This window comes from Phyllostomus discolor, chromosome 8 (genome assembly GCF_004126475.2).
Source record: "Phyllostomus discolor isolate MPI-MPIP mPhyDis1 chromosome 8, mPhyDis1.pri.v3, whole genome shotgun sequence".
Taxonomy (NCBI): Eukaryota; Metazoa; Chordata; class Mammalia; order Chiroptera; family Phyllostomidae; genus Phyllostomus; species Phyllostomus discolor.
The window spans coordinates 1,724,721-1,751,707 of NC_040910.2; the positions used below are offsets into that span (position 1 = coordinate 1,724,721).

Consider the following 26,987-nt stretch of genomic DNA (forward strand, 5'->3'; position numbering starts at 1 on the left):
GACGCCGCACACGCAGAGGGGGGCACGCGCCCACGCTCCCCTGGCTGCACCTCTGCTAACTGCTGAGCCCCCCGTCCAGGGCACGGCCCGTCCTTGTGAACGAACAGTTTCCATTTGCAGCCGGCCCTGCTGGCCACTGCCTCTCGCCCCGACCCTGCTCCGTGTGGCTCCGTCTCCTCCGCGTGGAATCGCTTTCCGGGCTCCAGCCAGAGGCCTCCTCCTCGCCAGCTCCCGTGGCCGTTCCTCCCGCGCCACCTCCGCAGCCTGTGCCGGACCTGGCCGTGCCTCGGAAGCCTCTTTCCTCTGGATCCCTGCCTCGCTGGCTGCTCCCCGGTTTCTGTGACCATCCCTCGCTCACCCCTCACCCACCCAGCACGCGTTTGCCCAGGGCTGAGCGTTTCACCCGCACCACGGGCTGCCGTTCAGCGAGAAACGGCGGTGGGTTTGGGTTCCGGCTGACCGCACGGGAAAGCAGCGGCCCAAGTGGAAAAGTGGGCAGTGCGCGGAGACCGGAGCAGGAGGGTCAGCCATGCAGTCCAGATGTGCTCACGGGCACCCAGTTCTGGGTTCTGACGCTCCGAGAACTCTCCCGGGTGGGATGCGAGTTTATCCTGGATGCAGGCCCCTCGCTCCGACGCTCGGGTTCCGGGACGCAGGAGCTGTGCTTCTGCACAGGGACCCCACAGCCCTGCTCCCCCCTAACGGAGCACCCCGCCTTCTCTGTCCAACCCCCGGCGTGGGTGGGGCAGCCTCTCTGTGTCTCGCCTGCAGCGGGGACCCAGCCATCCTCACTGCAGGCGACTTCCCACGCTTTCATCGCTGCCCTTTCACAGCCTCATGCCGGGAGGTGAAGGTGGCAGTGGCCGACGGTCACTTTGGCACACGTCCCCCGTGTCCCACCCTGTGACACAGCGGTGACACCGTGCTTGTCCCTAGTTTACAGCCACGCCCCGGAACACAGACTCGGGCCTGGAGACGTGGCCGAGAATCGGGGTTCCTGTCCCAGGGACTCCGGGACTCCGCATTCTGTAAAAACACTTCATGTTTTCTGCAGCGAACTTCCGTGTAACGCGGCCATGCTGCTCTGTACGCAGGAGCAGGATGCCTCTCCTCGCCGTCGAGGACACCGTCGGAGAAGCTGCTCGGGGGACCAGAGGAAAAACACAGGCTGGCTGGAACCGGGGAGAGGAAACGGGCCGAGTCGTGGATAGAGGCCGGGCTGTGCAAGCCAAGGGGAAAAAACCGTCTGCAGGTTTTCTTTGGCAACGTGGTCCTTAATATCCCTGTGTGCGGAAGGTCGCTTCCTTCCAAGCTCCCAGCCCCCTCCGCCAGCGTCTGTCCGCGACAGGCTGGCCCGGCGCTCTGTTCGCCTCCCGTCCTCGCCCCCGTTCACCCCCGGGCTGCAGTCAGGAGCCCACAGGAGGTGCCCGGGCAGGAGACACACATGTGGCGCGCAGACACCGGGCTTGCCTATAGAGGGGCCATTCTGGTGCAGTCGGAGGCGAGTCTCGCCTCCAACCTCCAGGGAGGGGGCGGGTTTGGGGGGGGGACGCGGCGGGGCCTCACAGCATGCGGCAGGCCTCCATCCGAGTGTGTTCCGCGTGTTGCTGACCTCGGTGTTTGCACAGCTGAGGGGAAGGAAGGCACCCTGAGAGCAGGCCACCGGGAGGAGCCCCAGAAGTTTGCACACCGGAGGGGCAGGAGCTGGCAGAGGGCCTGCAGTGCTGTAAGGACTGAACAAGCACTGCGGCCAAAGCAAACCCGGTGTCGGGGCGCTGGACTCCCGGGGGGAGCGGGGAGGGCAGCGTGGCAATCAGCTCGGACACGCTGGACTCCCCTCCTCCAGCACGGCTGGGACGGTGCCCACACCCCAGCAGTCAGCGCTCGGGGGGGCTGAGGCTTCAGGGGGATCGAGGCTTCTGCACAGTGGGGTGCACACGGCGGCCTTCGGACCGGGCAGAACCGGGCTTCGCTCCATCCCGGTGTCTTTCATGCATGAGAAGAGGGGACCCACCCTCTCAGAACCTCGGTTTCCTCAAGCCACACCAGGGTGACGCCCATGCCCACCTCCTGAACTGACGGGGGCTTTGCAGCTCCTTCCCCCACCCCCGTGTGCCCCCGGCCCTTCCCTGCAGTGAGCCAGCTGCAGACTCATCCACTGTCTCACCAGGGCAGGTGGTGCGGTCGCTGCAGCCCTGCTATGATGGGCCTGCTCTCCAGGGCCCGCTGGGGAGACCAGTTGTAAGCAGACCCTCATCCACAGAGGAGACAGCCCCCACGGCGACAGGGCAGGCCGCCCGGCTGCCCAGGGGGGTGACACAGCCCAGACCCCACGCACCACAGGCAGCTCCGCAGGCCGTCCCACAAACACCTCCCCCCACGGTCAGGCCCTGCCTGCAGCCGGCCGGTGGCCCCAGTCTGGGCGAGGTGTGCGTCGGCCCAGGACCGAGCTGGGCAGTGCTAGCGTGCCCTCTGCCAACCTCTCGGACAGCTAGTCCCCACATCCGCCCCTCTCCCCACCCCGCCCCCGCACCCCGGTCTGGCTCCGATCTCGAACTGCCCGCAGCCACAGAGCACAGACGGAACAGGGACGAGGAACACAAGTGCCAGCCGGAGGGGCGGGGGCCCTGGGTAGCCCCGGCTGAACAAGGCTGCCTTTCATCATGGGTCCCCCAGAGTGGTGTTCTGTCCGGTGGTAAAATCCACCTCATTTCAACTCTCCCTCTTCTCACCAGCGGTGTGGGAGCTGCCCTCGAGGCCTCGGCCGCCCCAGCCATGGGGAGAGGTTGCTTGCAGGGGTGGCCCAGCTCTCCACCCAACACTGTCCTGCTCAGCAGCCTCCCGGGGCGCCGTGGTCCCCCTGAGCACCCCTGTTTGCATCTGCGGGAGAAGCCCTCCTCACCTCGTACCCTGAGCAGTGAATTAATTTAACATTCTTGGGGCCCTGAGGGGGACACAAAGTATCCTCTGCTCGGAGCAGGCTAGGGGGACGCTTCCGGGACAAGAACAGTCAGTAGGACAGGACAGGTGTGGGCGCTGAGGTCGGGGGTCAGAGAGGCCCCCCAACCGGCACACGCAGCGTGCAGGGGGCAGTGCTGGGTCCTGGGATCGGGGGTAGGGGCGGGGGCTGGGGACGGAGGGACGGGGTGAGCATCGAGACAAAGTGTGACTCGATTGGCGATGGAAATGCTCTGGCTTTCGGAACGGACTGCAGCCGTCCCCGGTCCCACGGAGCCCGGGGAGCACAGACACCGCCCGGAAACCACGGTGCAGGGTGTGTTCCTGCTTTTTCCAGAGCAAATGGCAGCCGGACACCAGGAAGCTGCCAGAGACCCGCAGAGAGGAGCTTAAAACACAGGGCAAAGTAGTTTCAGGTGCGACTGAAAAATAAATACAAGTAAGCGGATATGTTTTTTAAGACACTTAAAATATCTTCTTTTATTTTGGAAACCAACATTAACGAGAGCATTGCAACCTGCCCAGCTGAACAGAGCACGAAGCCAGAACCTTCTGGAGGGGACCAGACAGGAAAACCGGGCTTTCTGAAGATGCTCTTATTTTTTCCTGAATAATTCAGTTCATTATGTTGGGGTTCTAAATCCTTGCATATTTCAGGAATACTACTACTACTCATGATAATAAATAGTATTAAACTTTTATTAGCTATCAGAAATTTCTAAAATTATTCCATGTAAATGTCCGTGATACTATGTGGCAGAAACTGTAACCTCCACTTTATGGATGAAAAAAACTGAGACTGTAAGAGACTAGCCTAAGAGCAGAGTACAGCAAACTGCTAAACCCTGGAATATAAAGACCACAGAAGGGTCTTAAGGCGGAATTCAACTTTGGGGTCTTTGGCAGAATGGCTTCTCTTCGGAAGCCAGCTGGTGCCGCCCGAGCGAACACTGGCTCAGCGGCGACTGCAGGAAGGTTAGCGTGACCCTCCCCCCAGCCACTGGGATGCCCGGGCCCTCCGACCCGACGCCGCAGCGCACAAGCCACCCCCGTCTTGGAGCAAACAATTCTGTCCCGAGCGGCACTGTCGTCTCATGTCCAGGGACCGTTCACAGCGTCACAACCCCATTTCCGCCCCGGGGTTCGCCACAACGGAGAGAGGACGCCAGCCCAGGCCACACCGCCGGTGCGTCCCGCCAGTCGATCTCCACCCCACTCCTGCGGTCAGGTGAGAACCGAGCGCCCGCACGGGCTGGACACGGTCCTTGCTGCTGCAGGTGTGGACAAGGCCCAGGCCCTTACGGAGGTCACGGTTTGGCAGGAAAACAGATACCGCAGCAGGCGGGTGGGTGGCTGGCTGGAGAGACAGACAATAGGTGAAATGATCTGTGTCCTTGTGGCAAAAACTGAGCCTTGATTCCCAGTGGTCATCCACCCACTTTGTCGGCAAGCTGACCTCTGCATTTCAGCCAGGCCCATGGCCACACAGCACCGGCCGAGTCGCCGACCCGTCTTGAGCCCCACGTGGCGCTCTGACGAGGGTCTGGCCAGAGGGGAGGGAGGGGGAGGGGCTCGGGCAGCGGCCGGCCGTGCTCCGGCGCAGCGGTGGCGAGCCTGGCTCATGGCGTTCTGCCTCCTGCCGGCTGAGACACCAAACGCTGACCAGGGCTGCAGCCGAGGGGTCTGCGTCGTTGCAGGGACCGTGGAGCAAATGCCAGCAGGTGACCTAGCCCCTGCTGGTGTGCCCGTCACACCAACACCACGTGGTGTCCCCAGACTAAGCTGGGGCAGGAAACTGGCCTCCACTGTGTTTGGGGGCATTTTCTCTCATCCCCATTTGACTTAAATCCATTATGTGGCCACTCGGGAGAGAATTGTTTGCTCTGAGACCGAGGTGGGTGATGGCCTTCGGTGTCGGGTCGGAGGGCCGAGCGTCCCAGGTGGCCAGGGGGAGGGTTACGCTAACCTCCTGCAGTCACCTCTAGGCCCACGTTTGTGTGGAAGGTATTCACTCGGTTCCAAGGAGAAACCGTTTTGCCAAAGCCGACAGGAAGCATGAGAATAGGAAGAAACATGACTCGGAGTGAGGGGCTGGAGAGGGGGGCCCTGTGGTGTTCAGACAGGTCGCATGAGGAGGACCCCTGAGACCCATGGGTGGTGCAGGCGTGACGGAGCCACGAGGGTGGGGAGACACCCAGAGACGGGAGCAGTGCCTCCGCGTCCCCGACCAGCGAGGAGACGGCACGGCCGCCCTGCTCCCGGGCAGGGACCCTCGGCTGCCCAGCCGGAGGAGACGGCCACTGCGTGTGCCCGGCTCTCTTCAAACAGCGTGGCCCCGGCCGGCGTCTGAGGTTTTACTCGACAGCCCCGTGGCTCAGCACCTAGCGTCCACCTCACAATGCTCCCCTCTTTGCTGGACAAACGTCACCCATTTTCTCCGCCCGGCCAAGGGGTGGCTGTTGGCTGTGCCGGTCCCCCCTGCATCGCCTGCTTTCTTCCTGAGACCCCACAAATGCAATGGTCCATGGGTCCGTTTGCATTGTTAGTCACCTGCCACGCCGTCTCAGTTAACATCTAGCGTCAGAGCTGCATCTTGAAAAGTTCTTCAAGTCCCTCTCGGCCACCATCCCGCCCAGCGGAGACGGTGCCCCGCAAAAGCCTGCTGCCGGGTGCCCCTGCGGCCACCTCGCCCAGTGGCGACACAATGGAGAGGACCTAATCTCCCTCTGCTCCTCTGTCCCGCCAGGAAGATATGAGTCGCTGGAGCGCTGGGTGCTATATATAGCTGGTTGATGTCAGCCGGATGCCAGTCTCCCGGGAAAGGCGCAGTCCCCGGCTGGAGCAGAGCGAGGGACCATGCCGTCCAGGGCGCAGGGATAAAGCCCCTCGGCCCCAGCCACCGGTTGGTTCTCCGCGGCCGCCTGTCTCTCCTCCCCACGCCGGGGCTCGTCCTGCCGGGAAGCGTGGGCTCGGAGCAAGGTGGGTGTCCTGTTCCCTCAGATGTGTTACCGCTCAGTGGTCCACGGGCGTTCCGAGCCGTGACTCATAAACGGGCATTCTTTGCTTCAAAGGACAGCTGTTGAGGCCGATTTTAAAGTGTCAGCACCCAAGCGTTCTGGGGTGGGCTGGTGTCATTTCCCCATCCTCCTGGTTTGCTGGGGCGGGCGTGCTGATGTGCTGGGATGCTGGTGACCCTGGGGGCCCGTGGGGACTCAGCGGCAGGGGGAATACGCTGGAGAAGAGGGTGGGGGTGGGGTGGCCAGCCCTTTGGGCCCAGTGGCCAGTGTGCTGGGACGCAGGCACGCCTGAGCCCTGGTCACGGGGACGCTGCCCGTCCGTGGGTCGCAGGCTCTGTCTCAGACCAGAGCACACTCGGAAGTCCTTCCTTCGGTGGAAAGCAATGGCTGGTTCTCTGTACAGAACAAAGATGCTCTCCTTCAAAGGCCGGGGTCCTCGCACTGCCTCAACCTGGTGTCCCCCCACAGGGGCCGAGAGCCATGCTGTCCCACAGTGCCATGGTGAGGCAGAGGAAGCAGCAAGCGTCCGCCATCGCCAGGGAGGCGCGCGGACACGGTACCGGTAACACCCCGCGCGGCGCGCACGCCCTACCGCGCGCCCTCCCCGACGCCGGCCTGCACGGCTGACGTCCTCTAAACGCTCGCTCCCTCTGCTGTCCCTGCGGCCCGAGCTCCGGGGGGTGGAGAGGCCGCGGCAGCTAATCCTTTTGTAGTCCTGCTCTCTCATCTGGAAGCTATTTTCAGAGGGACAACTGCCTGCAGGGACGGAGCCGCCCGACAGCTGATGTGCCCGGGGCCGGGCCGGCTCGCCCCCGCCCCCCGAGCGCACAGCTCCCTCCGCTCCGGGCGGACCCCACCCCTCTCCTCCGTGTCCACCCTACCCGCAAGTCTGGGTCTGTGCCCCCTCCCAGCACCTACACCACTCAAAATAGGTCCATCATCCCTTTTTTTGTTGTTTGTTTTACAAAACACGTTAAGTTGGAATTCATATTCATTGCCAACGCCTTTCACCCTGAAACCAGTCATCACATGCAGTAACTTATTGACGAGGATATTTTGTGCGGGAATCCGCTTTTAGTTGTGACTCCTAGGACACCATAAAGTTCTTGTAGTCCCGAAGCCTATGATTCGAAAGATTCCCAGCATAAATCGGATGCAAAGGGGCAGCCGATTTCAGTTCCAGCAAAAACACTCAGAAAGCAATGCCCCAGATAGGTGCATTCTGACTGTTGTAAAGGAAACCCAGCGGTGTTCACGGGCCACGGGCGGCGCCGCTGTTCCATGAGGGTGAGGAGAATGTCCTGTCAAGGGCGGGTTTGGGCCATCCCGGAGATACCCGTGCAGCTCCCGCGGTGCCCCGTCCCCGCTCCGTGGACAAGGAAGGTAACCTTCCCCGCGAGCGGTGCTGAGACCCAGAAGCGTGAGAGCGGGAGCAGCAGCGGCGGGGACCGGCAGCGCGGAGCCGCCAGCCCCGCCCCTAGAAGAGGCGGAGCGGACGGTCCCCGGTGCCGCCGTTACCGGAGGGGCTTGCGGCGACGGTTTTCCTCTTCCCGGAGACGGACTCCGCACGTCGGGCCCCACCCCGCTCCCGCTCCCGTGTTTTACGGGGTCCGGCCAGCTCGGCCCCACGTGCGAATCGTTCCCATCGGGAGCTCAGAACCGATTTCCCAGAATCCAGAGCCTCAGAACGCGCGCTTCTTTAAAATGGGCACGTGTGTCTCGGTATTCGCAGCTCGGGGCAGTGTACTGGAGGTTATTCCTGCAGTTTTCTCGGTCCACATGGCAAAACTCAGGTGATCGCTCGGGTTTGAGGCTGAATTCTTTGCCTTCAAACCAGACCTGGGACCAGTTGTCATGTTCTCACGGCATCGAGATCATGAATCCGTGGACCCATCCAGTGAATGCCCCGTGCAAATCCCGTGTTGGGACTTCAGACACAGAGCTGTAAGGGTGAGAACGCCTTTGCCTTTCCCATGCAGCGTAGCTCTTGTGTGTATGGAGTAAAAACTGCGATCTTATGTCGAAGGGGGAGGGCCCCTCAACCCTAGAGCCTCGGCCCCAGCAGGTCCAGCCTCGCCAAGTCCCCGGAAGCCCCCGCCCCCCCTCCCCACCCCCTCTTCCTGGGGAGAGGCCGGGCCTGCGAGTGGAGTCATGTGCCCTGCCTCTGTCTGCAGCGCGAGGGCCCAGATAACACGGGGCCATCGCAGACGCTGGCCAGCTCACCTCCCGTCACCTAGCTGCAGGGCGTCCTAGAGCGTCGGGTAACTCAGCCCCTCCCCCACGCCCCCCGGCCCCTCCTGGGGCCTGCTCCGTCTGCTCCCGGCCCAGCGCGTGGGGACCTGGAGCTGGGGGCTGCACCGCGTTTCCAAGGGCGTGGAAACGAGACCCGGGGGCAGAGACACCGTCCTGGCACAGCCCCCCGGCCCTCCACGCACCCACTGGGCGGCCCCCCGGGCCACTGCAGACAGGGGGCGGTGTTCCAGCTTAGCCGGGCCTGCGTGAAAGTGAACAGAGAGGAGGGTTTTCAAGGTCCTTCTTCCCTTGTGCATCGGGAATTTTTAAAATATATTTTATTGATTATGCTATTACAGTTGTCCCATTTCCCCCTTTATTCCCCTCCACCCTGCACACCCCCCTGCCCCCTCCCCCTGTTAGTTCATGTCCATGGGTCGTATATGTAAGTTCTTCAGCTTCCACATTTCCCATACTATTCTTACCCTCCCCCTGTCTATTTCCTACCTACCATTCATGCTACCTGTTGCCTGTACAATTTCCCCCCATTCTACCCACCTCCCCCTCCCCGCTGATCACCCTCCATGTGATCTCCATTTCTCTGATTCTGTTCCTGTTCCAGTTGTCTGCTTAGTTTGTTTTTGTTTTTGTTATAGGCATGGTTGTTAATTATTGTGAGTTTGCTGTCATTTTACTGTACAAGTTTTTTATCTTTTTCTTAGGTAAGTCCCTTTAACATTTCATAAAATAAGAGCTTGGTGGTGATGAACTCCTTTAACTTGACCTTATCTGGGAAGCACTTTATCTGCCCTTCCATTCTAAATGACAGCTTTGCTGAATAGAGTCATCTTGGATGTAGGTCCTTGCCTTTCATGACTTGGAATACTTCTTTCCAGCCCCTTCTTGCCTGCAAGGACTCTTTTGGGAAATCAGCTGACAGTCTGATGGGAACTCCTTTATAGGTTACTGTCTCCTTATCTCTTGCTGCTTCTAGAATTTTCTCCTTCATTTTTACCTTGGCTAATGTAATTATGATGTGCCTTGGTGTGTTCCTCCTTGGGTCCAACTTCTTTGGGACTCTCTGAGCTTCCTGGACTTCCTGGAAGTCTCTTTCCTTTGCCAGATTGGGGAAGTTCTCCTTCATTATTTGTTCAAACAAGTTTTCAATTTCTTTTTCTTCCTCTTCTCCTTCTGGCACCCCTATGATTCGGGTATTGGAATGTTTAAAGTTGTCCTGGAGGTTCCTAAGCCTCTCCTCATTTTTTGAATTCTTGTTTCTTCATTCTGTTCTGTTAACTGTTTATTTCTTCCTTCTGCTCCAAACTTTTAATTTGAGTCCCGGTTTCCTTCCTATCACTGTTGGTTCCCTGTACATTTTCCTTGGTTTCACTTTTCATAGCCTTCACTTTTTTCTCTATTTTGCAACCATAGTCCGCCATTTCTGTGAGCATCCTGATTACTAGTGTTTTGAACTGTGCATCTGATAGGTTGGCTATCTCTTTGTCACTTAGTTGTGTTTTTTCTGGAGCCTTGGTCTGTTCTTTCATTTGGGCCATTTTTCTTGTTTCCTGGCGCACCTGTTACGTGTAAGGGCGGAGCCTTAGGTGCTCACCAGGGCGGGGCAACCCACCTGACTGTGTTATGGTGTTGTCTGTGGGGGAGGGGTCCCAGAGGGAACACTGTTTCTTGCTTGGCTCTCTGCCAGCTTTCAGTTACTTCCCCCACTCCCCACAAGAAAATTGGGCCCTTCTGGTGCCGATTTCCAAGTGGGCAGATTTGTGTACCTTCCAGGACCCTGTGGGTCTCTCCAACGAACTCTCCTGTGAGGCTGGGAGTTTCTCCCGCCGCCACAGCCCCCACAGGTGTTTTCACTCAGAGGTTTGAGGCTTTATTTACCCGCACTGAACCATGAGTTGTGTGGTCTGTCATGCTCCCCAGTTGTTCCTCTTGGTTTATCTGCACGCAAATGTGGGACCACCCGGTCCTCCAGCTGCTGCTTTGCCCTGAGTCCTCTCCACCCAGCTTCCCATCTCCGCCCCTCCTACTAGTCTGGGAGAATGTTTCTTTAACTCCTTGGTTGTCGGATTTTAATACAGTTCAATTTTCTGGCAGTTCTGATTGTTTTTTGTTTTTAAATTTGTTGTTGTCCTTCCTTTGGTTGTGCGAGGAGGCACAGTGTATCCACCTATGCCTCCATCTTGGCGGGGAGTCTCTCCGTTTCAGGATGTTTTTGTAGTATTATAAGTAATTTATTGTTTACACCCAATTTCAGGAGAAAAACAAAACAAAACAAAACATGTAGCCTGGAGGAGAGTGGAATGTGACAGAGAGCCGGTCATCTGCTAAACACGAGGCAGAATTTCAGTCCCGTCCTTGCCCAGGGTGGGCGGGAGGGGGAGACGGCAGCTGGTGAGCCTTTGGGATCAGTCAGTAGAAAAAGACAAAAATCAAAAAACAAGAGTTTTACATCAGAGTGCTCATCCCATCTGCAGGGGAAATAGCCTCAAGGAGTTACTAGAAGCCCTACCCGTGTAGACGAAAACACGTAAAACTAGATACAAGCAGTAAAAACGTAAACTCCCAGCCTCTACTTCCTACCCCCAAACTGTCACTCCTTCTGGACCCGTTATGTTCAAGTCAACTCGTGCCCCAGGAGCGCACACACCACACCCCCGACCTGTAACCACCGAGAGGCGTCTGTGACCCTAGGGTCGCGCGCTTCGGCGGGGTCGCCCTCGTTACTAGGTTGTGGTCATTGTCAGTGTTCGGAGCAGCGGAGCTGATGGGGTCACCGTCCTGCCTCACTGTGGTGACACAAAATCTCTGCGGTTTGCACGGAAGTACCAGGGCTGCGTCCACCCCATCTCGGCGCTGTGTTGCAGGACCAGCGGACCCGCAGCGGTGCGCGCCCTCGTCTGCGCGCGAGCCCGCTGCGGGGCTGGGCAGGCGGCTCTCCTCTGGAATCCGGACCTTTCTGCCGGCTAACCCGCTTCCTCTCCCTCCACTACGCCGCGGAGACTTGACTGGTCAGGGAGAGAGGGGAAGAACAGCGGGACGATGACAGAGAAGACTCTGGCGGGAACACAAGAGGCGCAAGACCTCCTGGCGCTGGTCCCGCAGCAGGGGGCCGGGCCTGGGGACGCGGTGCCTGGGAGAAGCGGCCGCCTGAGGCCCCGGGCGCAGGCACAGACAGGCTGGCGGTGCAGGAGGAGAGCCTCGGAGGCTGCCCCGCCCCCCTCGGTGTCCTCCCTCGGCCCTGCAGGGCTTGCTTTTCTTCTTTGGTACGTTTTTGTTTTTTCCCTCGTGACTGGTGACCAGTGACCGGCTTCTCCCCCCGCGCAGAGGAGGAGGACCAAGCCGGCTGTTTCTGCTGCTGCAGCACGGGGCTCACTGGGCGCACACAGGTGGCGGGGCCCTCGCTGCGGTGGGGGGCGCAGGCCACGTGGCGGGCTTCTGGTCGGAGAGCTGGGGAGGGGGGGGCGGCTGGGGGCGCAGGCGCAGCTCACGCTCGGCCTCCGCGCTGCAGCTTTCGCGAGCTCCGGGCCCACGACGAATGTCAGTGTAACCACAAGGGGCAGCGGTGACACTGACGGAAGCTGCGTGAGCTCTTTGAGAAGGACGGGGTGTAAAAGGTTGAATTTCAGGTGGAAGGTTGCATGAGGACCCTTTCTTTGTCCTGTATAATAAGCACATCTGAATTAATCAAGTCACAGATGTCGAAATGGGGGCGCCAGGAGGGCTCTAAGTGCCACAGAGAAAAATCTGGGGGCGGAAAAATAACCCAATGCTTTAGTGTGCACGTTTGTCAGGGGTTTTTGTCGTCGTTTGTTTAACATGTCTCGTACCCCTACAACAAAGACGGTTTACCTGGAACAGCGGTGTGCAGCAGCCCCTGCTGAGCCCACAGGTGTTCCGAGCGCGCTGCAGACCTCTGGCCTCCCACGAGGCCTCTGGGAAGTAGGTGGAGAACCGGGCCGAGTTCTAGTTCCGCCAGAGCTGAAGTCGCGGTGATCGGGCGGCCATGTGCTGCACCCTCCCGGAGAGGTCCTCTTCACTCCCACGTGCTCTGGGTGTGCACCGCGTGACAGGGCTGGACGACCCGGTTCGCGTAACTCAGCGCACGGGGACCTCATGTCTTAAGTGTCTGCAGATCCACACAGTCATAAACTCTGGTAGTTTGATTATTTAAATATAATAATTATTAATGACCAGTATCAACTTTTTAATGTAGAGGAAGTCACTAATATATTTTCAACTGACTCCAGTCTTCTCAGACACTATTCCCAGTCACAGCCTGTACTACTGTCATCGTTTACGTTGTATTTTGCAACAACGCACGTTTCACGGGTTAGCATTCAGCCCCCAGGGGCCGACTGTCCGTGCACTGTCCTCCGTGGGCATCCTCCGTGGGCCCCGGGAAAACCCCAAGGCCTCAGGCAGGCTGCTGAGGGAGCCCACCGGGCCCCCGCAGCCAGTCGGTTTCAGGGGCTCCCCCCAGGGGTCTGCCTGGTTCCGCTGGAACTGCAGCTGCCAGGGCATCGTGGGAAACCGCTGGAAAAGCTGTCTCGTCTTCCCGCAGATACTTGTAGGTGGGCGTCTTCACACAGTGTGACGTGAGTCCGCCGATCTACCCAAACCTGTGCCTTTGGCAGGACCCAAACTTCCGATCGAAAATACGGAACTGCCTGGGCACACAGACATCTCTGCCCACTCAGTTTCAGGCTGTCCGTCTCCGAAAGTATCGTGAAAACCCAGACAGTGTCCGTGGAGGGATCTAAGCCGTGGGCGCTCCTACGGAGACAGACCCACTGAGGTGGGGGCCGGAGAGGCAGCTGGCCCCGGTGTCTGCCAGCTGTGGCTGCCCTTCTCCCGGGAGAACAGGCTCTTCCATTGGCGTCTGGTCCTCACAGCAGCCTGGCTCCGTGGTGTGATAAGTGGAAGGCACGTGTCCCCAGAGACTGAACTATGTGAGCTTCTTAGTGTGAGGTTTTAAATCTCAGTTCAACTACAAAAACAGTGTACGGTTGTACTGTGCAGTACAGTGTATGGAAGAAGAATATTGGTAAGAATTATTCAATGTTTCTAGTAGATTAAAAGCTGTGTGTTTTTTGGTGGGAATGAATTAACTTGATTAGGGTCGAGACCCTCAAGTTTTATGTTGATGTCCTTTGACAATTACATATTTACTCAAGGTTAATCACTGATTTCCTTGAACGAGTGGCAACATACCACAGGCGAAGTTCTGTGAAACAACGCAAGAATCCACGGGAAGGTCTGGATCGGGACCCATGACCTCAGCAGGAAAGGACGCCCAGCCATATCATTTTCAATAGATGAGCTCATGCCACCGAGGCGGCCTTCGAGCGCATGAGGTCACGGGCGCGTGTCCCGAGTGAGTTGTATCATTTATCAGGCATCCCGCGCAGGCGCACGGCTAAGACCCTGCCCCGGGGCTGCCGGGAGGGGCCCAGAACAGCTGACCTTGGACTCCCCGGGCCCAGCTGGCAGCCTCCTTCACTCAGACAGTTTCAGGGATAAGGGTGCCCGTCCACTGGAGTCTGCCCTCGCAGGTGGCCCGACTCCCGCTCCGGTGACATCCCAGATTCAACCGTTGCAAGGGAGGGGGAAGAGGACCTTGCAGAATGTACTTTATGTCTTTTGTTGTTTGTCTGTGCAGAATGTGCCGACTTAGCGTGTGCCCGTGTCTAGCAGGACGCTAGTAAACCTTCAGCTACTGGCTCTTGGGGGTGTGGCGTGCCTCGGCTCGCCGGGTCTGCTCATTTCTGGGGTGCAGATTGACTCTCACCGGGGCCAGGTTCCAGCTGCCGTGGAGGGGCCACTGCGTGCGGACTCGGAAGACATGTGACACTTTAGGACCCTCTGTAGTTCCCACCAAGCAGATATTTTATTCTTCTGGTTTTTATTGTTACTAAGGCTAAAGCTGCTGAGAATGTTCGTGGACAGCTTTTGTGTGAACGCACGTTTGACTTCACGGGGGTGGACGGACGCCCGGTGACGCTGGTGGCTCCACGTCCAGCTTTGCACCCAGCCTCCTCAGTTCTTTTCCAGAGCGGCCGCCCCACTTTTCTGCTGCAGCAGCACCCCAGTTTGTCCGCACGCTCCCCAGGTGCCAGGCCCGCCGCCGCGTCTCCCCGAGCCACCCTGCCACCCACGAGCGGGGTGGTAGCTCGCTGCCGTTTAAATTCTGATTTGAGTAACGGCCTTGACTGTCTCCTCATGCGCTTCCCGGTCCTCGCGTGACTTCGCCGGTGGGAAGGCTCTTCCCGCCCCCTGTCCGTGCTCTGTGGGACGGTCTGCTTCCCCTCCCCCCCGGCGAGTCTGGGGAGTTCCTCGTGCACCCCAGCCTCTTGTCCAGCGCGTGCTTTGTGAACGTTCTTTCCTGCTTCGTAGCTCGTCTTTCATCCTCTGAGCAGATCCTTTCTCAGGATACAAGCGGCTGATGCTGATAAAGTCCCACCGGTCCGTTTATTCTCCGGTGGATGCTGCCCTTGGTGTGGCCTGGAACAGCGCCACGCCCAGCCCCAGATCCCGAGGCAGGAGCACGTGGCCTGTCCCCTTTAGCCCGGGAAACGGCTGGTGGGCTGACCGGTTCGTTTCATAACATCATGCCAGCCCCATGCCCCTACGAGGGCCCCCTTGCTCCTGGCGTGGGATCACTTTTGAGCCCTATTTGCTGATACTCCACTTCTCTAGTCCCGGGGGGTGTCCTTCGGTGGCTTTTCGTCCGAAAGTGTCCTTGCTTGGGTTCGGGGTCAGGGTTGCACTAGCTTCATGAGGGACCGGGACCTCTTCCCTCTTCTCCCGCCCTCCGGCAGAGACCGAGTAGCATGGGTGCGAGCTCTTCCTCGAGTGGCAGAGTTCTCCAGTGAACCCGTGCAGCTCTGAAGATTCCTTTCCTGAGACATTTTAAAGGTGTAAACCCACTGGCCCCGTGGACACAGAAGTGATTGGATCAACTACTTCAGATGGGCCAAGTGCGGTTCTCTGTGCTTTGCAAGGGATCGGTCAGTTTTTCCGAGGTTTCAAATGTACGTGGATTTACGTGTAGAGTGGTTTGCGGCGGTGCCTTATCGCCCATTTGCTCTCTGCACCGCCTCTACTGAGAGCCTGTTTGGTTCCGCATATGGCTAATTTGTGTCTTCTATAGTTTTTCTCTGTTAGTGTAACTAGAAAATCATCTGTTTTATTGATCTCTTCAAAAACCGGCTCCGCGTTTAACGGGTTTTCTCGATTGCTTTTCCGTCTTTCACTCCCGCTCCCCGCTCCCCCACTCCTTACTGCCACTTGCTCTGGGTGGGCCTGCGCTTCCTTGTCCAGTGTTCAGGGAGACCTCAGGTCACTGGCTAGAGACTCCTCCCCTTCTGTAAGGCGTTCGTTCAGCACCATAAATGCTCCTCCCACGCTGGGGGAGCAGCGTCCTGAGCGTTTTGGTTAGCTCTATTTGCCTTTTCACTCAGCTCTCGGAACTTTTTGGTTCCCTGAAGGCTCCCTCATTGACCCATTATTTAGCAGTGGGGTCGTTTAGGTTCGGAGGGTTTGGAGATGTTCCCGGAATCTTTCTGACTTCTAGAGTGATCCCGCTACATTTAATGCAGGGAGACACAGAGACGGAAACAGAAAAAAGTCCAAACCGCAGGGTACGGGAAAAAAGTGAGCCGGGGTTCTTCCGCACTGTGGGGGCACAGCGGGGGCACAGCCGGGGAGCAGCTGTGAACAGAGGCTTAGGGGGGAAGGGAGCCCCGGAAGCGGCCCTCACGCTGGATTCGGCAGGATCGGTTTCTCCAACACCCCTCACCCGCCCTGGGCCAGCGGGGCTCCTGGGTGCCGCCGGCAGCATGCCTAGAGTTTGGGCCGAGGCAGGGAAAGAGGGTGGCAGAGGCAGGGAAAGGCGGGCCTCCCAGGAACGGGACAGCTCCGACTGATGCGTAAAAGTGTGGGGTGCCGCCCGAGCTCATTAAGAGAACTCTGCGCAGGGCCGTCTGAAAGCTCACTGCCCCGGAAAGACTGAACTCGACCTCCGGTGACGGCAGCTGACTGTCACTCACTGTGTGCGCGCGGTGCCCAGCGAAGTGCTTCCTATGCGGCATTGTGTCTAACCCTCACTTCAACCCTGCAGGGCAGGTCTGCCCCCTGGGAGCCCCATTTCAGAGATGAGCACGCTGAGGATTAGAGGAAGCAGGCAGGATGTCCAGGACCCCGTGGCTGGGGCGCAGGGAGCCAGGATTCGGCCCAGGGCAGTCTGAGCGCGGAGCGGCGTCTCAGGCCACACCCCGCGCGGAGCCGGCGGCGGGTGGGGGACGCGGGGAAGCGGAGGAAACGCTCCCTCGCATTCTCATGCGCGTGCGTGTCGCTTTCCAGACGTGGACGGCATGGACCTGGGCAAGAAGGTCAGCGTCCCCAGGGACATCATGCTGGAGGAGCTGTCCCATCTCGGCAACCGCGGGGCCCGGCTGTTCAAGATGCGGCAGCGGCGCTCCGACAAGTACACCTTCGAGAACGTCCAGTACCAGTCCAGAGCGCAGATCGACGTGGGTACCCGGGTCGCGCGCGGCCCTGCCGAACGCGCACGCGCTGGCGGGGTCCCGAACCGGCGCGCTGCCTGCGTTCTTTCCGTCGGGCCTGTTGGAGGTTTTTCGGGGTGTGTGTGTGTGTGTGTGTGTGTGAGAGAGAGAGAGAGAGAGAGAGAGAGAGAGAGAGAGAGAGAGAGAGAGAGAGAGAGAGAGAGAGAGAGAGAGAGAGACTCATCTCAGGGGTAAACGGGAGAAATATTCTGCACGACTGAGTCCCTTTTTAGTTCAATGGGGACACTCCGGCGGGCCCACTCGGCACTCGAAGTGCCCCCTCCGCTCTGCTAGGAGCAGGGGAGGGAGTGGAGGGCGGGGTCCCGAAAGGGCTGCGGTCTTACCACCGCCGGTGGGCCGTTTGGGAGGGAAACCCCGCCAGAGCACAGGGCACTGCGCAGGCGCGCGGGGGTGCGCCACTGTCCGAGAACCCCGGGCTCTGAAGGGGCCTGGGCACCGCGGGCCCCCCTGAGCCTCCGGAGCTCCTATCCGCGCTGTGGGGGGAGGTCTGCTGCCTGTTAACCACAGAACTGACCCCGGAGGACAACACTTTTTGGGCAGAATGTCTCGTATATGAAACACAATTAACAAACAAACAAACTCTCTTCCTGTGAGGGGACCCATGCCACTTGCTCAAATATTAAGTCTTTTTTTAAAAACAAACAAACGGACAAGCAAACATGTAGGTGCAGCCGTGGGCTGAGCTGCTGCTCAGAAGCCGGCCAGTTCCAGCCGCCCCAGCCGTCTGGGACAGAAATAGTGGGAACAGGAAGCGAGCGTTCCCGAGGGGAGGCGAGGCCCGGGCTCCCCGCGCGGGCAGCCTTGACGCTCTGGCTCGTGAGTGAGCCCACTGCGCTCGGGAAGAGGCAGAACAGGAGACAGGAGGGGGGGCAATCTTCTACTTGGGGGAGACAGAGCAGAAGTGGGGTTCAGAACAGTCGGGATTCTCTCCCGTAAACCACTGCAGGAGGGTATTCAGGGAAACGTCCCCATTGCACAGTGAGGATTACCTGCGTGTTTCGGAACGAGGGGCCTTCTGAAACCCCTGGAAATCCGACATAATCCTGGGAAGAGGGAACGCGTACTATAAAAAGTCATTCTGAAATAAGACCAAACCAATATGCTGGGATTCTGAATATGTGCTCAGCGTGTCCTAGGAATACCTTTTACTCTATGTTTGGCACAAATTACAGAACTCCTCAGGTGCGGCCCTGAATCTGAGGCCTTCAATTATGGCAAGCATTTGGGTTTTAGGACAAAAACAGCCTTTTATTCTTACATTTCTATAAAGCTACATATTAAAATATAAAGTTGCAGTTCACTATATCACCATATAAATATAGAAATAAAAAGTGTTAAAATATTTTCTGCCTATCTCACAGAAAATTGTCAAAATTGGTCTGTATTTGCTATGCTCTTTAGTAAATTTAAAAACTAATTTGACTTTATATACTTTTTATACATTGTTGGTTGGCCTTTTTTTAAAAAAAGACATGTATTTCCCATATATAAATAAAACAGTGCTTTAGTGTAGTCATACTTGTGAGGACATAACCTATTACAGTGTCTGTTTTCTCTGTTAAAATGCAAATGGGCTGTTTTTAAACTGCTTTATTATTGCCATAGAATAAATCCTAAGTTATAATAATAAACAAGTTCACCTACAACTGAAAGACAAATAATCTTTCAAGCATTTTGTTTTCTTGAAATCCCAAATCCTTCCTTATAAGGAAGTTTGTACCGTTTAAAGGACATTTTTTATTACACATGACTGATGTTCCATCAGATTAAATTTTGAAACAAGACTTATTAGGGAATCTAATTAAATCCCAACGGTAAATAAAATAGCCATGTGACCGTGGCTCAGCCGCAGTCCGCCTGGCGTGCTCTGTGTCAGGCCAGTGAAGACCTCCGAGCTGAACAGGTGCACCTGGCAGGGACGTTGTGAACAGGGAATTACACGGTCGGCACAGAGCCGGGACACCACGGCGCCCGGCACACGGTCAGAGGGCTGTCTGCACAGATCGGGTCTTAGGTTGGTTTTCAGTGAGATGTCTCACTCAACAGCTCAGCCAGCAGCCACGTAAATGGCCCAGGCCCCAGGACACGAGGAAGTGACCTCGTGCTCATTAGACCCTGACCGTGGGGGTGGGGGCACGCGCGTGTCCCCCGGTGGCATGGCCGACACCCCGAGTTCTCAGCAGAGTCCCTTCTGACCCAACACAGTACAGCCTGGCCGTGCAGAACGGGAAGGTGGACGGCGGCCCCCTGGATGGCGGCCCGCAGCCAGCGCCGTTCACGCCCCCCAACAGCCCGGACCCGAGGAGCCCCCCGAATCCAGAAAGCATCGCGCCAGGTAATGCGTCGCCTGACAAACAGAGCAGTACGGTCGTTTTTAGGTGTCGGACTCAAGCCACTGGGTGCTTCCGTCATTGGCACCAAAGGGACACAGTTTGTCTCACTGTGTCCAGGCGGGCGAGCAAGGGGAGGCTTATGCTGGTGAGCACACGAAAACAGGGTTTATTTCTGTATTGTTCTTTACTAATGACTGCAATTTCCTTATGCACAACCGCAGACCTATTTTTGCCCACCCCGTGTTTGTGGGTAAACACGAAGTCGATGTTAATGTTTAGACCGCAAACAGCCATGCCAAACACGCACAGCGGCCCTCTGTCCTTCCGGATGGCCCGTTGCGTTTGTGGGCGATCCCCTGTCACAGTGACAATGGGGTCACCACAGGTGCTGGAGTCCGAGGGCCCGGGGACCGGAATCGGAACCTGGAGCTACCGATGGGCCGGTCGCCATGGGAGTCGGGAGCAGGAGTGGAATTTTCTGGGCAGAATTGCTGCAGTCTGACAAAGCTCTGAGTGACACCAGTGTCCCAGAGGCAGGCCTTGCACGGGGGACCAAGGTGTGCGCTGGCAGCACTCGGGAGGAGTGGAATCACCGCCCCGAAGAGCTGCCCAGAGTGGAGGTTCCCGGGCAGAGAAGGGACCGGGGGAAATGGGAACTAAGTAAAGAGGGGACGCAGCCATCGGGCGCTGAGAAGGCCAGGGCCTGACCCAGGAAGTGGAGACACGCACTTTGCCAGCTCCCGGACACGCCCGAATGTCACCGCTGACAATCGGCTCCAAGACGAGGGAGGCTTTGTCTCCATTGCTGTTCCCCGAGAGCCCAGCCCACGGGAGACCCTCAGTGTGGATGTTCAAGTTAGTTCATTACTTGTGACATCTGAATGCTTGTGCCGATTAGTGTAAGGGGCCCGACTATTTAACATTACATGAATGGTTGCACTGAGCAAATACATACTAAGATAAGAGGTTTCTTCTGAAAATTCCCTTAAAGGGGCTTAAACATGTCTCACACTTTCAGACTTCTCGTTCCTGAGAAGTCAGAAAAAGGATGTATTCTTTGTAACTTTATTTTGTGTGAAAATTAAACATGGTGCAGTGCCAGGCGGAGGTCCGTGACGCTTGGTTGCTCCGTGTTTACTCATTCTTGCCGTGTTTTTCCGAAGGGTATTCCGGGCCGCTGAAGGAAATCCCTCCGGAGAGGTTCAACACCACGGCCGTCCCCAAGTACTACCAGTCGCCCTGGGAGCAGGCCATCGGCGGCGACCCGGAGCTGTTGGAGGCCTTGTACCCGAAACTGTTCAAGCCTGAAGGCAAGGCGGAGCTGCCCGATTACCGGAGCTTCAACAGGTGACTTGGGCATCCCGGGCGGCAGGGCTGCCGGGGCTGCCCCGGCTTTCAACTCATGGTGTACGGAGAGCGGAACCCCCGACAGGAAACCCCAAAGCCAAGGGTGTGCTGGGGCGGGGGTGGGGTCCAATCAGCCCCAGCTGCTAGGTGGGGGCTCTACAGCTCTATCACGGGATTCAAGGCAAACAGGTGACAGGTCAGGGGTCGTGAAAATGGATGCCTGTGCCGGTCAGCACGGCTGTAGGCCAGGCCCAGGTCCCTCCTTGAAGCCGCAGCACCGGAGTAAACCCTCTCTGCCGGAGAGATGGCACGCTCAGAGACCGGAGCCGTCGCGACCGTGTCGATCGTTTATTCACAATTACCGGGCACACCAGGAGGCAGAGCCGAGCCACTAGAGATGAAGAGAACAGTAACAAGCAGAAGAAATCAGCACGCGGGGACCCAGCGACTGGGATAGGAAGTGCGGACTTTAAATCGGCGGTGAGAAGGCTGCTCGAGAGAAGACGGGACAGGACGAAGAGTTCCAGCAGACTGGGGGTGGGTTTCCAAAAGAGTCCAGTGGGATTCTACACACAGCAGAAACACAGCAGCTGAAATGAGGACGTTGAAGTGTGAAGTCCCTGGGTCCTTGTAACATTGACCGGCAACGCAAGACCAGAGAAATGCTGAAATGCGCCAAGGGAATGTAATCCGCACCAGTCAGTTGTGGGGCAACCCCGGGGCCCAGAGGTCCAGCGTCTTCAGTGAGCAAACGCGAGGAAGGCAGGAAGGGGTGAGAAGTTTGAAAGACATCGTCTTGAAAGACAGGCAAAACCTAACCGTTGTGTTTAGCGATGCACCCTTGGGTCGTTGACATAGGTAGAAGATTTTTAAAAACATTTTGTAAGTGGATATCCTCAGGAACCAACATGTGGACCACTGCCCTGGTGGGACCCGGTGGTGATGGGCCAGGGGGCCTCCGGGCGGCGGGGGTCGGGGGTCCAGCACACGGGGCGGGGAGGGGGGCTCGGACTGTTGGCTTCGGGATAAGCGATGACACATGCTCAGGAGGTTTTCTGTGCTTGTGTTACAGTCCATAGTAGGGACGCTTTTGAAAACTAAGTGAGTGGAGTTCATGGCAGGTGACACAGATGAAGAGCAGACGCTGTTCCAACTGCCCCACGGGGGAATAAATGGTTCACGGGTGGGGGGGACGGAAGACACACTAGGACCAGCAATGACAGCACCAGTGCGTGGGGGCAGTTCGCGTCTCGGGAGGGCCTAAGCGCGAGTAAGGCAGGAGCAATATCTCAGGAATGCATGGCCAAGAGTTTTTCAAAACTGACAAAGGACACCAACCTCGGATTCAAGGAGCGCCACATGACTGGGTCAGCCACGCCAAGGCGCAGGGCTCTCCACCCACTGACCACCGAAGCGCGTGGGGCAGCTCTCGGAGTCCGGACACAAATGACCGCCGGCCTGTGAGTCTCCCACCGGCGAAAACATTGTGTGCGGGGAAGGTGAAAGGAAAACACAGCCGCATGTTTCCAGACAAATAAGCTGTTTAGTGAACACAGGTATGTGTGTGCAGAGAAGGCAAAACACACCGCCCTTGTTCACCAACAACGTGACGTCCTCAACAAGTTCAGGGGGTGGTGGGTGCCCCAAGGTCATCGAGTACAAGGTCAAAACGAAAATCAATGGTGTGTTCCCATACCAGCAACAAATAATTAGAGCATAAATAATGTTCATCAACGTTTACCTTATGATTCGTAGACTTTTTAAAATGCATCTTACACTTCAATAAGCTTTTATTTTAAAAACTCACAAAGGAAACATAATTTCAATGGTTATCTGGGTCTTTATAAATTAGATGTGATAAAAAGTCATTCTTTGGATTAGTTCAGAACACATTCCAATAATTTAAAAAGTTTAAAATCATTCCCAGGGACAAAGTAGGTTAATATCTTTCTTGCTATAGGTTATTCAATAGGATTTTATTTTATCAAACTACTCAGGGTTATGAGAAAGTAATCTGACCAGAAATTTAGTTCTTTATCCAACTATTATTCATTTTAAAAATAAAGTGTAAGAAGGAGTACAATTTTTCCTTGTCTTTCTTCAATAATTCAACATCATTATATTAGGACTTTATTCTAGTACATGGTTTGTTTTTTTTCATTTTTGCAAAAACAAATGAAAGCAACAGAAAGAGAGAAATAAATAGTTTCCAAATATTCCCAAAGTCCTTTGCGAAGAGTAAAACATCACTATTGGTGGCCACACATGACTACACATAGTTATCAGATATTGCCGGCGAGGCCTGCGAGGTGCGGGGCGGCCCTCGGCAGGGATGACGAGCAGAGGAGAAATGACTGCCAAGTCTAATCACGCTTTTAAAATAGCCCGGAGCTGATACAACTATGTAGCCTTGTGCCCATCTGGAATGCCCTGTGTAGACATCATACTATATTTAAACAATAGCGCATGAAGCCCAGGTAACGTGGGAGCAACCGTGAACCGGGGCCCGGTTTCCGGTTTCAAAAAGCTGCGTGACGCTGCCACTTAACCCTCCCGGTGTCGATTTCCTCACCGGTCAAGTGCATTCTATGATTTTGTGACTGAGCACCTGTACACATATGCATACCTTAGGTATTTAGTTGAATACCTTATTTTAATTTTCTATGATCATTTACAGCATTCCGTGCCTTACAGAGTAATCAGTAACTATTGGGTGGGGGGGTATCATAAGTCCGGCAGCATTAACTAGTACAGAGGCAAACCCATTTCTGATCAATCTACATAAACAAAAGATGCATCTGTTAACGGTGAACCCCAGTGAAATAGGCTTCTAGCCCACTCCGCAGACGACCGAGTGTGAAATCACGCTCAGTCCGATCTACGTTTGAAGAATTTCTGTGGGAGTTACAAGGACACTCCGTTATCCTTTGGTAGACCGTTCTAAGTCTTTCCGTGGAAGTTTTTGCTTCGGTATCTTTGAACAAAACTCGACACTGTTTCCAGAGCCCGTCAACACCCTACAAGCAGGCTCACTCTGAACGTTCAATAACATCTCTGGTAACGGACTTTCTTCGCCCTGTGTGCCGACAGCAATAAAAAGCCAAACAAACAGGATACAGCGCCCGCGGAGCCAAAGAAAAGAACACCGGCCTTTCAGAGAGCAGAGAGCGAGCTCTCGCCGGGTCGGAGGGGGCGGCGGGCGGGCGGGAGGCCGCGGCCGGGCCGGAAGGGAATGTTTTCATTTGCAGAGAAGAAAACGACCCACCACCGGGGAGGGGAAGCGCCACAGAACTGGACAAAAAGGGAAAAAGCCCTGCCCTCACTCCAAACCCAAACACTGGACTTCGGTGGCTAAGGAACATTTCTTCTTTGATTCAGGGCAGGAAAACAAAACGACACGGATGGGTAAAACTCACTTCTGGAACTCGCGGACATGAAATGAACGGACCAGAGCCAGCCCACACGTAGAGCGTCAGTCCGGGTTCTACTTGTCTGTGCAATCGGGTTGAGGCCGTAAAGACTCTTACACTCATTACATCACAGGAGCAGGAGCGGGACAGCGAATCAGGCAGTGGCTTCGGGAACGTGACAGCAGCGTGGTGTGGCATCATTCAGACTCGGCCTGGGAGCTGACGGGCCTAAGCACGCTGCATTAGGAAGTGCCCTCGGAGGCCCACCGCTCGTGGGGAAGGGTGTCCCGAGGCTGTGGCACAGGCGTCCCGGGACAGCAGGCCTGCAGGGCGCTTGCGGGCCTGGGTTCAAGTCCTGGCTCTACAGCTGAGCGGGTGGGTGATTTCCAGCAAGACGTTTAACAGCTCGGCGCCTCGGTTTCATCTGTCACGTAGGGGTGTTAGAGGAACCAACTCTCGAGGTCGTGAGGATCTAGGGAGATGCCCCTGTAGGGCCTTGGGACTCAACCTGCGGGCCCCACACACCAGCTCGGGTGTCTCTCGGGAACGGGTCAGGGACACAGACTTTCCCGACACGCCCTGGGCTCCGCCAGCCTCTGCACCATCACCTGGGCCCAGGGTGCCTCCTGTCCCAGTACCGTGTGGTGCCTGGCACCCAGTCCTTGGCTGGCTGTCCGCTCTCCTCCCTCTCTTCGCCCACCCGCCGAAGCCCAACGATCTCGGAGCACCCGAGTGATAGATAACCCAGCGCGCGGTTAACTGCTCAGATGAATGACGGTCTAAGCCCCCCTCTGAGTCCCGAGGGAGGCAGGGGACAGTGGTGCGGCCGCAGGAATCTGGCGCAGGGAGGGGCGGGGGCTGGGAGAGGGGCGGGAGGCAGGAACTTAGGGGCTGCGGGCGGAGGGCGGGCGGGGAAGGGGCAGCTTCCCCGAGCAAAGCCCCAAAGGCAGGACACGTTTGTGATGGTCACCAGGGACAGGGGACAGACTGGTTTCGTTCCAGACCAAGAGTGCACCCAAAGGGACTTGACACCAGTTAGTTGCCAGTTTCTGTCGTGAAGCCACGGCCCTTGAATGGAGGAGAGGCTGGTCTCGGGGTCAAAAGCGGAAGGTCCCACGGAGCATAGCACCTAAGTGCCCACCAAGTGAGGATGCATTAGGCCGTTTTCTGTTTTCCAGTAAACAAACCTGAAAATCAACGTATTCTTTTTCTTTCCACTCCCCACAGAGTTGCCACCCCGTTTGGAGGTTTTGAGAAAGCATCCAAAATGGTTAAATTCAAGGTTCCAGATTTCGAGCTGCTACTTCTAACAGATTCCAGGTTCATGGCCTTTGGAAACCCTCTTTTGGGCAGACGGTCCTTTAACAGGACTCCGAAGGGGTGGGCGTCAGAGAACATCCCCATAGTGATCACCACCGAGCCTGCGGAGGACGCCGCCGCCGCCGCCGTGCCGGAGTCGGACGACCTGTGAGCAGGGGGACGTCCCCTGCGCCCCCGGCGTGCCGCCGGTGCCCTTTCCTTGTGCCGCTTCCCACACTCTTCATCAGCAGCGACAATGTGATAGGAGTGTAGCCGTTTTCCTTTGGGAGCATTTTGTTTCCACCGCAGATCGAATACTAATAAACAGCCCGTGACTCTGTTGTGCGAGCGTTGATCTCCCTCGTTTGGGGCGGCCCCTTCGGCCGTCACCGGGCCTGGCGCCGCGGCCTTCTCACCTGGGATACGCCCAGGAGAGCGGGCGACAGAGGGTTCCGGCCCCTCCCCTTGCACCCACCCAGTCCCAGATAAGCTTCTCAAAGGGAGTCTGGGATCCAAACACAGCCGAGAGACGTAGACGCACCCCACGTTTTACTTGAGGAATGAAAGTTACGGGCGAGGACGCACGGCCACTGTCTGTCGGTGGAGAAGGGTTGGTTGGGCCGGGCCCTTCCTGGCGGCCGGGACGCAGCCGCACGCTGGGTCAGGAATTCTCACTAGGCATCCTTACAGGCTCCAGAGGGCTCCGCCCTCCTCCACGCGCTGTGAGTCACGGGGCAGTCATCCCGGACGCTCTCCAGGGCTCGGCTGCGTGGCTCTCCTCACTCAGCATTCGGTCAGGGAGGCTGAGACCATGACTCAACGGACACCCCGCCTCCTCCTTGTAAAGGCCAAGGTCACGGAGGTTCAAGTTCCTCCCGCCCCAGCGCTGTGTGCTGTTGAGGGTCGACTTTCTGCATACACTTCCAGAAGAGCAAAGACAAGATACACACGAACGCACATACACAAACATACGTGTATGAGAGAGGGGGAGGGAAACGTGAACTGGCAGCCGTCCTTGCTGGGTCGTTAAGGTCTGCTCGAACCCTGACGTGCCGGGGAGCACGTGCTGCCACACAAATGGAGCCACGGAGGGACGGCGTCTGGGAGGGATGTCTCACACACCTCCCGTGACAGGTGTCCGTGTGCTGGCGGGAAAGACAAAGGTGACTGAGGAAGTACGTGACACGGAACAGGTCACCCAGTAAGTGTCAGGTCTCCCCTTCTGACTTCGGGGTTCTGGGACAGATGTTTCAGCAGAGAAGGGGTGTCCCATCCGCAGAAAGACCGGCGTTCGGGGGGCGGGACGGAGCGTGGACGGTGGAGGCAGGAGGTGCCATGGGGCGGTGCTGCCGGTTCTCGGGAATCTGCCCACGGGGCTGGAGTCCGTGGTCGGTTTCACCATCCTGGACTTGGACGTAGAGAAACTAAGCCACTTTCTTGTGAAAAATGCAATCCCCCTGGCTGGCGTAGCTCAGCGGATTGAGCGCGGGCTGCGAATCAAAGTGTCCCAGGTTCGATTCCCAGTCAGGGCACATGCCTGGGTTGCAGGCCATGACCCCCAGCAACTGCACATTGATGTTTCTCTCTCTCTCTCTCTCTCTCTCTCTCTCTCTCTCTTTCTCCCTCCTTTCCCTCTCTAAAAATACATAAATAAAATCTTTAAAAAAATGCAGTCCCTAGAAGTAATCACATCGATGTCTTGTATCTATACATATCATCACAAGATAATTGGCATAATTTAAAATAGACCTTTACGTTATCTTGCTTTATTTATGTTATGGTGTTTAC

At 56.9% G+C, this 26,987-nt stretch overlaps 1 protein-coding gene across 1 annotated transcript; it reads left to right on the forward strand.

Annotated features, from left to right (window-relative positions):
* The first annotated feature begins 5,682 nt into the window (after positions 1-5,682).
* MYOZ2 (myozenin 2) lies at positions 5,683-25,540 on the forward strand. Its single transcript, XM_028521912.2, has 6 exons — positions 5,683-5,937; positions 6,444-6,531; positions 16,587-16,756; positions 19,016-19,145; positions 20,307-20,490; positions 25,128-25,540. Exons 2-6 carry the CDS (start codon positions 6,456-6,458, stop codon positions 25,369-25,371), a joined length of 804 nt encoding a protein of 267 aa, XP_028377713.1. The 5' UTR covers positions 5,683-5,937; positions 6,444-6,455; the 3' UTR covers positions 25,372-25,540.
* Positions 25,541-26,987: the final 1,447 nt, after the last annotated feature.

Bases quoted from the DNA above. Each gene is read 5' to 3' on its own strand.
- MYOZ2 (XM_028521912.2), top strand. From the start codon at position 6,456: ATGCTGTCCCACAGTGCCATGGTGAGGCAGAGGAAGCAGCAAGCGTCC. The intron at 16,757-19,015 runs GTGGGTACCCGG...GACCCAACACAG, and splicing joins AGTCCAGAGCGCAGATCGAC to TACAGCCTGGCCGTGCAGAA. The intron at 19,146-20,306 runs GTAATGCGTCGC...GTTTTTCCGAAG, and splicing joins TCCAGAAAGCATCGCGCCAG to GGTATTCCGGGCCGCTGAAG.